General features: G+C 37.9%; 1 protein-coding gene across 1 annotated transcript in view; it reads right to left on the bottom strand.

Annotated features, from left to right (window-relative positions):
- The window catches only part of Trhde (thyrotropin releasing hormone degrading enzyme), a 382,015-nt gene that overhangs the window by 274,511 nt on the left and 92,319 nt on the right, over positions 1-15,185 (bottom strand). The window contains exon 3 of the mRNA XM_076853121.1: positions 1,997-2,123. Within this exon, the coding sequence (XP_076709236.1) occupies positions 1,997-2,123 (127 nt within the window). The remainder of the gene's footprint in view (positions 1-1,996; positions 2,124-15,185) is intronic.

Here is a 15,185-nt window from a genome sequence, read left to right as displayed (position 1 = left end):
TAAATGTTTACAGAATAAATGAGGGAAGGCAAGAAGGGGAGAAGGGTCAATGCAGCCTCAGGTAATATTTAGGACACATCTATGGGTGTCGTTAAACAAAGACTTGAGTAGGTTTCCATCGAATTCACTTAGAATAGAATCATAATGTACAATGGAAAATAAGGATTTCTCAAAATGTTTCTGTGCTTACAGAATCTTACATAGGAGGTATTTAGAAGGCACACTTATGAGTCCATTAATATATGGATCTAAACATCTATAGAAATATAAAATAAGTGGAACTTTAAATTTTACAAAGCACCATGGGCTTTGGTAACTCCCCTGGATAGATAAAGCCGTATGCTGGGAGTAAGTCAAATCATTCAATTATATACACCATAAGGTAGCTTAACACGTAACAATAAGGGTGAACAAAGCTCTTTTCTACAGATGAAAGGCTGCATGGCACAGCTGTGAGTGAAGCAAAGGAACAGAAATGCTTCCTGCTGCAAGCTGACAGTTACATGGAACCCCCCGAAGTTATAAATTGAGTTCTTCTGCTAATTACTGGTCTGAAGGAGACAGAGAAAGATCCACATTTTATTTCTCTTGCTGAACTTGCAACATAAGCGCTCGTGAATTTTACATTAGGGTCAAGCTGAGCAGTTCCCAGCCAGTTTTACCTGGAGTAGATAACAGTGTCACCTCCCATGCAAATGAGGTCAGGTATTCCTTTCTGCCTTGGGTGACTACCAGGGAGGTTCCAGTGTAAAAGATACTAATAGGGAGGAAGATGTAAAAAGGAAAATAGGAAAAGAAAATAGAACAAAACAAAATACAGATCCTATTTGAAATTTTTTTAAAAATGTACCTATTGATTCTAGGAGCTGGAATTTCAAAAAAGACCTTAGAATTTTGTAATACAACTCATTAAAATTGTATGCCATACCCATAGATAACAATATCAACCATTCTATCTGCTTTCTGAGCTAACTACTCATTGTAAGACCAATAAAGCTACCCAGCAGGCAGGTACTTAATGAAACAGGCCCAGTTCTCCAGGGAAGAGAACCTGTGGTTCAAACTAACACTTTTGATCAAGTAAACACTTTATTCTTTACAATGAGAAATACCTTTTATGTGGATCCTGATCAAAAGTGCTCTTGGGAAGAAAAAGGATGGAGGGGTGGGGACAAAGGACTGTTTGATGCAATATCCCAAATCAGGTTTTCTGAGAACAAAAAGTAACTTCAATACTTCTAATACATATACATACCCTTTCTAATATCAGGGCTCACTCCTTGGCAAAAACACACCATTTGAATTAGGGTAACAACTTAATTCATTTATTCATTTGACCAACAAATATTGAACACATTTCCTTTGTAAAAGGAAGAAATGCAAGTAAGTTTGCAGAGAACACGATTCCCATTACTACCAAGTTTTTCTTTTCTTTTTATTCTATTTACTGTAACTGTGTGCCAGAAGTACGAACAAACAAAAACAATCTAAAGGATAACTAATTAAGATCTGATGACCGAGAATTTGGCAGGACATACTGCCCCTGAGTTCCTTCTTCATGTAAAATATTGAATAGTTCTGGGAGTAATCAAGACCTAGTCTGAAATCCCAGCTCCTTAACTCACTAGTTCTCTCGATGAATGGAAACACTCCTGGGTCCCAATTCCCTTATATGGACAATGTTCTGGCCCTACCTACCTACATGGTAGTTGTGGTGATTAAATGTGATGTTGGCAAGCACCCCTCCACAGGGCATACTCAACAAATCACCTTTTGGAATCCTAAATTTAACATAATGCCTTTCTTAGTTCCCACGAGCACTTACTGGCAATACTCCAGAAACATAAAATCTTATTCTACCTCTTCCAAAGAAATTATTTTTTATGCTTATCGTCTCTAAAAATATAAACCTCTGAATTTTCATGCTCCTGGATGTCCTTAAAGAAATTCTATCTTCAAGGAGCCTGTACCATAAAATAACCAAGAAAATTCTTACCTAGTTTTGGCAAGGAATAGGGCACTTTAAAGTAGTCTTCGTAAAATTCTATTAGTCTCTTTGTAATATGGAGAGCATAGTCCCCGGATCCTCTTCTGATCGCATCAGGTCTTGCATACAATCGTACCTAATTAGAAATATATATAAAGGTGACTTTAGTCTTTTGGTACTCGAATTATATCTTCCCTGAAAATATGAATCTACACAAATCACTTTAGATACTACAAAAATTAAACAGTAGAGAAAATGGACAAGACGACAGGGGAAAGGAGGGAAAGGGAAAACCCTGGGGAATGATATTGGCCTAAATCTATTGGTATATTGTATGCATGTGCAAAAATGTAACAAAAAATCCCACCATTATGTACAGAGATGATGCATCAAAAAACATGGGGGAAAAAAAGAAAAAAAAATTAAACAGTATTCTGGTTCATATATCAAAGCTTGCTGTGCCTGAAAGAACCAAACTGAAACAATCGAAGTAACCAAGTCGAACAAGTCACAATTTTCTCAAGTTTACAAGATGACATAAGGAAGATTTACACACCTTGCATCAAATAAATATTCAAAGTTATCGCTTACATATGCTTGCTAGAGATATGAAGGTATGGTGGATTAGTATAATGGGTCCCTGGCTATGCTGAAAGAAGCAGAAGAGAAAATTCATGGTTTATTAAAGATATGTTGTATCAAGCTTTGGAAGTATTACCAGACTGGGAAATACATATATATAACTTGAGCTGCCTTTTATTTTTAATCAATTGTCCTTATTTCCAATATGCAAAGCAAGGATAGAAAACTCGTGTACCTAAGCAGTCATCATTCTGGAAGGCCGTTCACAACGGCTCTTAGCTTCAAAACTCAGCTAAAGTAATTCATGTACACAATTCGGATACTAATATTGATTTTTAAAGCAAACACCATAAATTATCTAGTCCTTGGCCCAAAAAAAAAGCCTAAAGCGAGAAACATAAAACTGAACAAAACTAACAATTGTATAGAAAAGGTTAAAATGAGATTAGTTTTCATAAAGCTTTCATAAAGCTATCCAGCATCTTTCTTTCCAAAGGCTAAATCTATTTTTCACAGATGTGGTCCCTAATCCTCATATCAATTCTGTGAATAAGAAATATGTATTTTGTGGAAGCAGTAGAGAGCACAGCAGCCTGGGAGTTGGATTTTAGTCCTGCTCTGCCACTAGCCAAGCTGGGTGATATTAAACAAATCACTTAACCTCTTTGGGTCTCCAACATTTTCATTTATAAAATGAAGGTGTTGGCCACCAGCTGGTTGCTAAAGTGCTTTTCAGTTCTAAAACACATTAGTTCCAATCCCATTTTACAGATAAGGGAGTTTGTGTCCCTTTCATATCGCCAGAAAAATAAATGGTTTACTCAGTATACCAAAATGAATATTTATATTCAATAGAGGAAAAAAAGAAAATCATACTCAATCATAACATAAAAGTTAATTATACAATTAACTCTTTCTTACCCATGCCTAAGAAGAGAAAATACAGATATGTCAAATCAAGGAGAGGAGAGGAGAGGAAGATACATTCTCACATTATGTTAGAAAGATCTGTAACTCAACAAAGTATTTACCAAATTCAATTATAATTAATTGACCAAAATTGCAAAACAACTTCTCTTCCAAAAACTAAATCAAATACTAAATTTAGTTTGCAGCATCAATATCTTTGGCTGGCAGTAGTATAAAATCAGAAACTATCAAGAAAGAACATCTAAAATAGAACTTGACACTCAAAGAGGCACTGTTAGGATTCTCTGCCCCTGACATTGTTTACAAACATTCCATGTCTTAAGTGAAGTTCCCAAGGAGGAACCCTTAAGAAAAGGATTGAGGGTACAAGCAATACAATAAGAAAGCACCCTCAGAGAAAACCTAAAAGGGAATCAGGGAACCATGATAAAGAAAAATAAGTCAATCAAGGGTGCAATTCAGGCAAAGTCCTGGACTCAGCCTGAGCTACAGGGAGTTCTAGAGCCTAAATGGCACTGCTGAGTTTGTACAGGCTTGAGGTTAGAGATCTAGACTTCCACACTTCCATTACCAAAATGAGGACATAAAATCCCCGGTGCTCCTGATTCTCAGCACATCTAGGTGGTGCAGATCCTATGATCCAACAATAGTCCTTTGAAGAAGGTGCCAGGTCTGATCTGCTGAGTGCAAAGCAATGGTTGCCAGTGTATAGGGACACCATTCTGGAAAGAAGATCTAGTCTGTGCACAGAAAACATTCTCCAGGGACAGTAATCATTCATCTGGGCATTCATTCATTCATTCAACAAATATTTAATTTGCACCTGTTTTGCAGCAGGACCAGGGCTAATTTTTTTTTTTAATTTAGCAATGAAAAAGACATGTTCTCTAACAAAAGGAGGTTTCAAAAAGCTTCTCGTGTACTAGGTAAGTTAGAAAAAAATGGTAATGTTATATGCTCTGTGATTGGCAAAATACAAATGGTGAACAGAGACGGAGGAAAAATAAAGAGTTTTCAGAAAGTTCAAGGTGACATAAGTAGTAAATTCATGAACCATTGCCAGGATAACTTCAAAATGATGCAGCAAGGGTCACTGATTTTACTCTTAGGAGGCATCATTGATTTTGGTAGAAGCACAGTCATTCCTATCAATCAACTCTACCAAGTAGTGGAGCATTCAGTAGGCCCAGACAAGAGAAACATGATTAAATCAATCTGGCTGTCAAGATTTGATAGAAATAATCCAATTTGAGTGAAAAGACAAAACATATGCATGCTTAGCAGAGTGTCTTCATTCATTCATTCAAACATTTATTGCATGCCTGCTGTGTTCCAGGCATTGTACTAGGGAATAGAAATAGAACGATAAAATCCCTACCACAAAATGAACAAGATATCTATACTTACTGCTCTTAAGAGGTTCACAATATGTGGAAAACAAACAAATAAATCAACCACAAAAGTACAATCTGAGAGTTATAACAGCATACTCTGCCTTCACACCCTTTGCAAAGGATATACAAAGCTAAGCCCTCCACATTCGATCCCTCTTCCCTTTTCAAAAGCCTCATTCCCCAAATTCTCCCTTTATTTCCCACATCACCAATTTATTCTTTCATACTGGATCATTCTCATCAACAAACACTCTGTGTTGTTTCCCTTATTTTAAAATAAATCTTTCTTGGTCACAGAATTCTAGTTATTGTTTCCAGCCACGATCCTTGAAAGACTTTTCGCATAGTTAGGCTGACATCTGACCCTGAACACTTTTGAGAATGAAAGCAGCACTTACAACCTGAAGCAATAGCTGTAAGTGGGTGCTTGTTGTTTGTAGCCCCTGAATGCCGTCTTTCTTCAACTTACTACAACAGGCTTTCCTCCCACTTTTCCACCAAAACTGCCTGGACTCAGCCTGAGCCATGGGGAGTTGATCTCACAAAGATTTCTGATGACCCCATGGTGCCTGTCAGTCATGCGGATGATCTTCCTTCTTCACCTAACAGCAGTATTTGCACAATTGGTCATTTATTGTCCTTGAAACATTTTCTTCACATGGTTTCTTTTAATTTTCCTTCTATCTCATTGGCCACTCCTTCTGTTTTCTGGTTATCCCTCCATGTCATCATTCAATCCTTTAATAATGTTGGAGAATCCCAGGTTTCAATCTACATACCTCTTCACTTCTCTGTCTATACTCTGTCCCTTGATGATAACATCTAGTCTCACAGTTTAAAGTATCATTTATATGCCAATGATGTAGCCAGACTTCCAGACTCATTATTCCAACCTCCCAGGGAACATCTCTGCTTGGATATCTAATATGCCGCTCCTATTGAACATGTCTAAAACCAAACTTCTGATCCCTCTCCCCCTCTCTCCCTCCCCTAGCCAACACGCACTCCTCCCAAAACCTTTGCATCTCAGTTAATGGAGCTCCATCTTTCCATACAGCTTTCCAGGCCCAACATCTCAGCATCATCCTTCTTTCTCTCTTCCCCTCATACTCTATTAAATCCTACTGGCTACCAGTCACTTGCCACAACTCCATAGTTATCACCCTGGTCCCAGCCTCTTCCATTTCTTGCCTGGATGATGCTCTGCTTTCCTACTGATGCCCCATCCCTCACTCCTTTCAGGCTGTCCTCTACACAGAAACCAAAACTTGCCAGTTAAAAAGCGCATCAAATATGCCACTCCTCTGCCTTTCCTCCTCCACTGGTTTCTACCTCCTTCAGAGTCAAATCCCAAGTATTTGGAAGGGTTCAAAAATCCCTATACAGATGAAGTCCCTGTTAGCTCTCTGGCTTCATTTCCTACCATACTGCTCCACATCAGTTACAGTTCACCCACACACTACCTTCCTTGCCAGTCCTCAAATATACCAGAGAGATTTTTCATCAAGAGTTTTGAGTTTTTCCCCCAGATAACCCCATGGCTCATTCTTTATCTTCTTTAGACACTTGTTTATATATCTCACTAAGGAGCCTTTCTTCCTATGCTAGGACCCTGCACCTAAGTGATCTAAGTAAGTGATTTTTTTATTTATTATATGACAACAAAATGTATTACAATTCATATTATACATATAGAGCACATTTTTCATTTCTCTGGTTGTACACGAAGTAGAGTCACCTCCTTCGTGTCTTTTTACATGTACTTAGGGTAATGATGACCATCGATTCCACCGTATTTCCTACCCCTATGCCCGCTCCCTTCCCTTTTCCCCTTTGCCCTATCTAGAGTTTCTTTAATCCTCCCATCCCCACCTACAGCATATTATGGATCAGAATCCTTAAGTCAGAGAAAACATTCAGCCTTAGGTTTTTGGGGATTGGCTAATTTCACTTGGCATTATATTCTCCAGCTTCATCCATTTACCTGCAAATGCCATGATTTTATTCTCTTTTAATGCTTAGTAATATTCCACTGTGTATATGTACTACATTTTCTTTATCCATTCATCCACTGAAGGGCATCTAATTTGGTTCCACAGTTTAGCTACTGTGAATTGTGCTGCTATAAACATTGATGTGACTGTGTCTCTGTAGTATGCTGTTTTTAAGTTCTTTGGGTATAGTTCTTTGGGACAGCTAGGTCAAATGGTGGTTCTACTCCCAGTTTTCCAAGGATTTTCCATACTGTTTTCCATATTGGCTGTACCAATTTGCAATCCCACCAGCAATGTATGAGTGTGCCATTTTGTTTTCCCCACATCCTTGCCAAAATTTATTGTTGTTTGTATTCTTAACAGCTGACCTTCTGACTGGAGTGAGATGAAATCTTAGAGTAGTTTTGATTTTAATTTCTCTAATTGCTAGAGATGTTGAACATTTTTTCATATATTTGTTGATTGATTGTATATCCTCTTCTGAGAAGATTCTGTTCAGTTCCTTGGCCCATTTATTGATTGAGTTATTTGTTTTTTGGGTGTTAAGATTTTTGAATTCTTTATATATCCTAGAGATTGTTCAGTTATCTTATATCTGACAACAGAATGTATTACAAAAAAAGGCACCAAAAACGTACATTGGAGAAAAGATAGCCTCTTCAACAAATGGTGCTGGGAAAATTGTAAATTCATATGCAACAAAATAAAATTAAACCCCTATCTCTCACCATGTACAAAACTCAACTCAAAGTGGATCAAGGGCTTAGGAATTAAACCAGAGACTCTGTATCTAATAGAAGAAAAAGTAGGCCCAAATCTCCATCATGTGGGATTAGGCTCTAACTTTCACAATAAGACTCCTATAGCACAAGAATTAATATCAAGAATCAATAAATGGGATGGATTCAAACTAAAAAGCTTCTTCTCAGCAAAAGAAAACAGTCAGTGAGGTGATTAGAGAGCCTACTAATTGGGAACAAATTCTTAGCACACGCTTGTCAGATAAGTAAGTGATCTTAGAGATATTGCTAAATACAATGGCTTTATCATAAGTGTGGAAATTCATGGAAGGGTATTAAGCCAGGAAGTGGTTAAATTAGTTTTGCATTTTAGAAAGATCACATCAGTCACCTACAGCAGGCAAAGTGAGATGGGGGCGGGGTGGGCTGCTTGTTAAGACTGCAGGCAGAGACACAAATTAGAAAAGTGAAAAGATGTACATTAATAGGTGTGATTTGACAAGTAAAGAGGAATTGCAAACCGTAAAGAAGTACCTATAAACTAAGTTGCAAAATATGAATTTAATACCATGAGCACAGGCTGGTCAGTTAAAGATTTTAAGTCACAGAGTGACATGATCAGAATTGGGTTTTAGCATATTACATTGGACTTCAGTGAAGATGATGGATTTGGAGGTATGTGAACAAATAAAAGGAAACAAGTTAGACTTGTAGAAATCCAGATGAAAGATGATGATGGTTGAGAGTGGAGAGATGGCAGCAGGGAGGCAGAGAAATAGATGGACATGTTCAAGTGGCCCTAACAAGTCCTTAAGTTACCAAGTAAGGCCAGTTATACACATTGTCACCTGAAAACAATCATTCACCTAATCTGTATTCCAGTATCCAGTGCTCCATTGGAACAAGTGAAATCCAGTGGATGGACTGGGAAAATATTCAAAATATTTTATAAACTGAGTAATTTCTGTGTGGTTAATCAAGTGAATTTGGTACAATAATTCCCTTTATACTGTGAGAAAAAAAATCAGTTGTTTTCTTCTTTTAGAGTAACTAAGTTCTACTTAATCATCACATAGAAACTAAATCTTCATAAACACAGTTATCACTCAAAAGCAATGAAATACAATTTTATTACACCTGCTTATTTGCATTTTCTGACATTCCATGATAAGAGCCCAGCTCTGAAAATGAAAATTGCTTACCAGGCTTTATCTCTCCTTCTGCATAGCTTCTTCTTACAGCCAATATAAAGCAGACTCTATGGACATTTAGTTCAGTTGAAAGGACATTTACACCAGGAACTGTCACACAGGGATCTGAGGTTCAAATTTCTTACTACCTACATCTTCCAATTCACAAGAGTCAATTAACTTCTCTAGGTTTCAGCTCAAAGTTTCTACCTAAAAATTTATCATCATCTATTTATTGTATTATGCCTGCAAGATTGGTGTGTCATACTAATTTGCCCAAATTGTTCCCGTCTAGTCTTCCCTCATTTTGACAAGCAAATAATGGAAAGATTGTTTTTCTTCACATAGTTTTACCCCTTTACATTTTTCATTGCCTTTGAAAATACAAACTAACTTCTCAGCTACTTTTCTTCATTCTTTCCTCTTAAGCTCTGCTCTTTTTTTCCTCTGAACTGTCCATGAACTTGGTGCTGATTAGACAGAAATAACTATAGTAATCAGTTCATAGAATAGAAGAAACTGACTTTGGAAAAACAGATTTACAGCCCTGCCCCTGGAGCACTACTTCCTAGCCAGAGCAAAAGTGGAGGAGCTATACATTTTGGATCCTTCCCTTAGAACAAAAGGGGGTTTTCTGTTAGAACCAGTGGGCTTCCTAGTTTCATGGATTGTCTATGTTTTGCAGTATGCTTTTCATCTCTTTAAGGATTTTAAGTATTTTAGTTATTGAAAGGAAAAAAAATTCTATAGGCAGGTATCTTCAATCTCTTTAATTCTCACTTTCTTACAAAAACAGGTTGGCAATAAAGTGGCAGTTGCCCTGACAAGTAGAGTTGGCTTCTTGGAGGCCTTGTCGGAGAGAATCCTGAGATCACATGTGGACCTGGCTGGAGGCTGCGCTAAAATGACTCTGTACACTTAGGCTGCAGAAGCAGCTCAGCTGCTCATTATGTGCCACTATAAGGATGAAATATTCTTCGGAAGGGAATCATGTGGAAGAGAACTTTAGGTAGATTAAAACTGATTTTGTGTCTGATTGCTGGGCAATTTAGAATAAGAACATCAAAGCCTGTTAAGAGATTTCATCAATGGGGCATTTATTTATTCAGTTAATATTTAATGAGTGTCTACTAAAGGTCAGGCCACTGTTCATAGGTGTCCAAAGGCAAGCAGAAGAGACCAGGTCTCTCCTTTTGAGCAGCTTACAGTCCACTGGGGGAGACAGAACAGTGAAGTCCTGGAATTTACAATAACAACGTGGATCTAATTTATATGGGCTCTTCCTAGAAGTCCTCTCCAAAGAGGGGGGAAAGACGAACAGGGACAGCACCACAGAAGAGAAGATGAGCAATAAGTTATTCAGACTCTCACACACATAACTCGACTTTTCATTGTATTAAATATTCCCAAGGAAAGGGAAAAGATGCTTATATAATTGAAATATAATACAAAAAAGTAAGGAAATACACGATTGTCAAAAATCATATGAAATCCTCCGCTAAATAATTTTAGACACTGTTTCCCAATAATTTAAAATGACTTACAATTTTTTAAAAAATCCATTTCCACAAAATACCTATGGAATACGTATGGAGTTATCAATATATTCTGACTTTTTTTATGAAGAACTTGAGAAGAAGCTCTTCTGTACTCATTTAGTAGCTTTAAAAGTCAGTGAAACTAAATCTCTCTGTCTGAAGCCTTTCTTCTAGACTGTTTTAATCATTTGTTGTGTTAAAAATGAATTGTGGTAGTTGCTATATAATTATGAGAAACAGTGTATAGTTACACCAAACAGCCAGGAAAAAAAGAAAAGCCATTTACAACAGCACTGCACCTGTTAAAGACTTGAATAACATTTACTCTGATTTGACGTTCGTAATTTGGCACTTTAAGTTAAATAAACCTTCTGGCTTGCCAGAGTCATTCTCTGAGAAAATTTTACACTGCAAGGGTACGTTAGAAACTTTGGAAGACAACAGTAATTATTTCACAGCTTTAAAATATTGCTATGATAACAAGAAGTTTACTTTTTCTTTCCCCTAACTGAATAACCAGTTCTTTTGTTTAATAATTGCAACATAATGATGTGTTATAGCTAATTTCTCAGAAAATAAAGCCGAATTAGTTCACTTGGATGAATATAATTTGATTAGATGGTTCTTCCTACAAGTCGGTAAAACACAAGGAGGCCAGGAGAAGGAGCAGGTACTTTGGGCTCTAAACAGAAGACAAATATATTGATACAAAGAAAAAAAGTTTGTTGTAAACAAGAAACTAAAAAAAGCCTGTGAGTATTAGTTTATTTTAAAAATCTTAAGAATATTTTCTTCCAAATAAAAGGGAAGTAAATACACACAAAACAGGGTACAAGTGCCCAGCTGTGGGACTCAATAAACATCAAGAAGAAACTGAAAGGAGGCCTGGCTGAAGCAGGTGGTGGAGGCCCAGGAGACAGGAACTGGTGAAGGGCCTTGGCATCTCAAGTGAAGAGTCTGGATGTGTTGCTTTGAGAAACTGAGAGCCACTTCAGAGTCTGAAGCAGAGTAAGAAGATTGAAAATGACAATGGGAAAGTATTCAGGCAACAGAATATGAAACATTGAGACGGGGAGGCTACCGGATATGGAGTGAAAAATTTGTTTTGTAGCTTTCATAGTGAGAACAGCCATTATTAGGCAGTCTCCATCATCAAAGAATTCAATCTGAGAAGGAGAATTTAGAAATGGGGATGGATGAGGAGGCAGATCTCAGTACTAAGAATAAGACTGGTGGTGATATTAAAACCACAACTATCTCAAAACCCATCATGGATAACAAGAAAACACTGCAGAAAGAAATAGCAGAGCCCTGGCAAATCTCACCCTGAAATCCATGGCACAGATTCATATGGTAGATGTTTTAAGAAAAACCACTTCAATAACTTTAGTGAAGTCTAAAACCAGTCTTAGACTAAATTTTACTCCAGCTCAAATACTATTAGGAGAATCTAGATATTGTCACTGATAAAATTGCTTTAGTGGCCTGTTCCTGCTTGTATTTTTCCCCTTCCCCCTTCGCAGAACTTTACTAAGGATTCATGAGGAAAACACCTGCTGAGAATTCTGAGACAGGTTTTCTACACACTGTGGGGTTCCTTTTGGGCCCAGTGGCCCTTGAGCTGCAGGTTAATAGGCTGTCTATATTTAAAGTGGGATGTCTCAGCTCTCTATAGGACTTGAAGTCCTTGGAGCATCAGGTCCATCCTTTTCAGTCCTTATTGTGTCTGATACAGTGCCTTGCACCCAACAGGGGCTCACAACACGTCGCTGGCTTCCATACAACAGCAATAAACTCTGAAGGTCTGTGTCTACCCCAGCACCAAAATGCTGCTGTAGTAGATGGATTACATCTTGCAGTCTCATTTTGCTTCAGGCCAGGAAATTAGCACTGTGGCACACTGTACAGTCTCTTCTTGTAAATCATTCCACATTTATTTACTAAGCATGGTATTTACCAGTTCACTGTGGACTGAAGAGTTTAAGTTTCTTATGCATGGTTTAAGGAAAGGGCAAGGCTTCATCTTGTTCACACTTCTTTATCACATTTTCTAAATATATGAGATGAACTGAATAATGGTCTCCAAAGATACCTACATCCTACCAGCTGGAACCTGTGAACATGACCTTCCATGGCAAAAAAAAGACTTGGCACATATGATTAGCTTAAGAATCCCAAGAAGGGAAGACTATTCTGGATTATCCAGGTGGGCATCAAGTGTGATCACAAGTGTCCTCGAAAGAGGGAGGTAGGGGGAGTTGAACAGGCAACAGGGTGGCAAAGCAGAGAGAACCGTGAAGAGCCAGGTGTGGTGGCGCATGCCTGTTATTCCAGCAACACATGTTGCTGAAATAAGAGGATCACAAGTTTGAGGCCAGCCTCAGCAACTTTGCAAGACCCCGTCTCAAAATGAAAAGTAAAAAGCACTAGGGATGTGGCTCAGTGGTAAAGAGTCTTCTCAGTACTGAGAAGAAAAAAAAAAAAGAAATATGAAGGTGCAAAGAGCAAAAAGGGGGCCACCAAATGCAAGAAAGGCAGCTTTAGAAGCTGGAAAAACAAGGAACTAGATATTCCTCCAGAGCCTCCAAAGGGAATCTGCCTCTCAGATTCATTTCTGAACAGGAAGAAAAAACAATTGTGTTGCATTAAAACCACTGAATTTGTGATACTTTATTATAGCTGCAATAGGAAAGTAATACATTATGATGTTTTTAATCTCCCTTCCAGTTAATACAGCACTTTGTACTGTATTTTCTGCTTATGGTAGGAACACATTTTCTAATTGCGTGCTTCTCTATTGTAGATTTTTTTTTTTTTTCGTACTGAGGATTGGATTTAACCACTAAGCTACATCCTCATCTCTTTTTTTTATGTTTTACTTTGAGCCAGAGTCTTTAACTTGCAATCTTCCTGCCTCAGCCTCCCAAGTCACTCATGCACCACTGCACCTGGCTTAGATATAATTCTTTACAGCTTTCAAACTTGGCACACCTGTATTTCTAACCTATATTATTTCCAAGCACACAATACATTGCTGAGCATAACTGGCACACAAAAATAGTGAAATGATTGGGGGGGGGGGGGGGGTTAAAATCATCTACAAAGCCTTTTCTCCAAGTGTGGTCCCACAACAACGTACGCCCCAGAATCACATGAGCTAATTGTTTAAAGTTCAGATTCCTGGGCCTACCCATGGCAGGAGTTCTGAATCTCCCTCAAGTGGGACCCTCGAATCTGCATTTTCACAAATGCACCACTGAATCATGTATACACTCCAGTGGAAGAACTGCTGGCCTGGAGTCACAGGAAGAGGCTTTTGTTCGTTCAGCCCCATGGCAAACAAACCTCCAAGCTTGCAAGAAATATTTAGCAAAAGCTAGCACATAGGAAAAAAGCTATATCATTATTCCTTAAATCTCTTTCAACAACAGTCTTCAATGAAGATGCATTCAACATGACTGTTATTATTTTTTTAACTCTAACAACTAATCTTTTTTTCTCCTACACAACAAACAATCAGTAAGAAATAAGTCGGATCCAATGTTTAGAAACCAGAAAAAAAGTTGTTTAATCCTGTCACAGCACATAGATAAAACAGCAGCATTTAATCCCTCCATGAGATGGAGTACCTTTTTTATAGTATGCCAAATTGCAGGGAGGCAGGGGTGAGGGTGTTGTTTGTTTTGCTTTGTTTTGTTTTGAAAGTGGAGTGAGAAAAAAAATTAAAAATTTCCTATTAAACTATCTACCATAAACTACCATTCCTGATCAAATTTCTTTGGCAAGACTGACAGCCTAATATATCTACTTATGAATCCAGGGCTCAGCACCCAGTGGATCCACTTCTGATTACTCTGGCACATCTGTCCTTTTGTTCCCTGATTCCCAACTGCCTGGTGACCTCTTTTACATATGCCATCTTCCCCTCTAACTCTGCCCCTTCCGGTGCAAAAAACATCCTGCCTACACCAACCTCTCTCCTGTTGTTTTCAATGATGCTGCCATCCCGCCCACAGCCACCAGGGTCAGATCTTCAGAATTGTTTTGTTCATTCACTTGGCAAATATTTATGGAGAGAACTTTCTGTGCCTGGCCTGAGGATACAGGGTGAATCTAACACAGAGAAATTCCTCCTATAAAGAGTTCATAGTCTAGTAGGAAAGATGAGCAATATGCAAGATAAATACAAACAATAAATACTACATTAGATCTAAGTTTTCAAGGTAAACATAATCAGGGAAGGGCTTAAGAAACATCAAAGGCCAGGGAAACCCTCCCTGAGAAGGTGATATCTGGGGGAAAATGTAAAGTAAGTGGGTACAGGAGCAATGTGGATACAGGTTTCTGAGGGGAAGAAATTTCAGGAAAAGATATTTATTCCAAGTCCTTAAAATCCTCATCATGCCAAGTGCAGTGGCACACACCTATAATCCCAGGGTTTCAGAGGCTGAGGCAGGCGGACTATGAGTTCAAAGCCAGCCTCAGCAATTTAATGAGGCCCTAAGCAACTTAGCACAAACCTGTCTCTAAATAAAATATTTTAAAAGGGCTGGGGATGTGGCTCAGTGGTTAAGTACCCTTTAGTTGAATCCCCATTACCCCCCACCAAAAAAAAAAAGAAAAAGAAAAAGCCCTCATCATTTCCATCTGTAAGTTTCTCCATTCAACTCTTACTTTAAAGAAATAAAAAATTTAAAGAAATAAGTTTCCTATCATATAGAAAAATACATAGGATAATATAACATTACCTTTATGCCTCCAACAATGTAAACAGTGTTGATATTTTTCCACATTCAGGTATTTTTAACATGTAAAACATGAAAATCTTTG

Source organism: Callospermophilus lateralis, chromosome 4 (assembly GCF_048772815.1).
Source record: "Callospermophilus lateralis isolate mCalLat2 chromosome 4, mCalLat2.hap1, whole genome shotgun sequence".
Lineage (NCBI taxonomy): Eukaryota > Metazoa > Chordata > Mammalia > Rodentia > Sciuridae > Callospermophilus > Callospermophilus lateralis.
The sequence above is the reverse complement of the archived record's forward strand: the minus strand, read 5'-3'. Positions and strand labels throughout refer to the sequence as shown.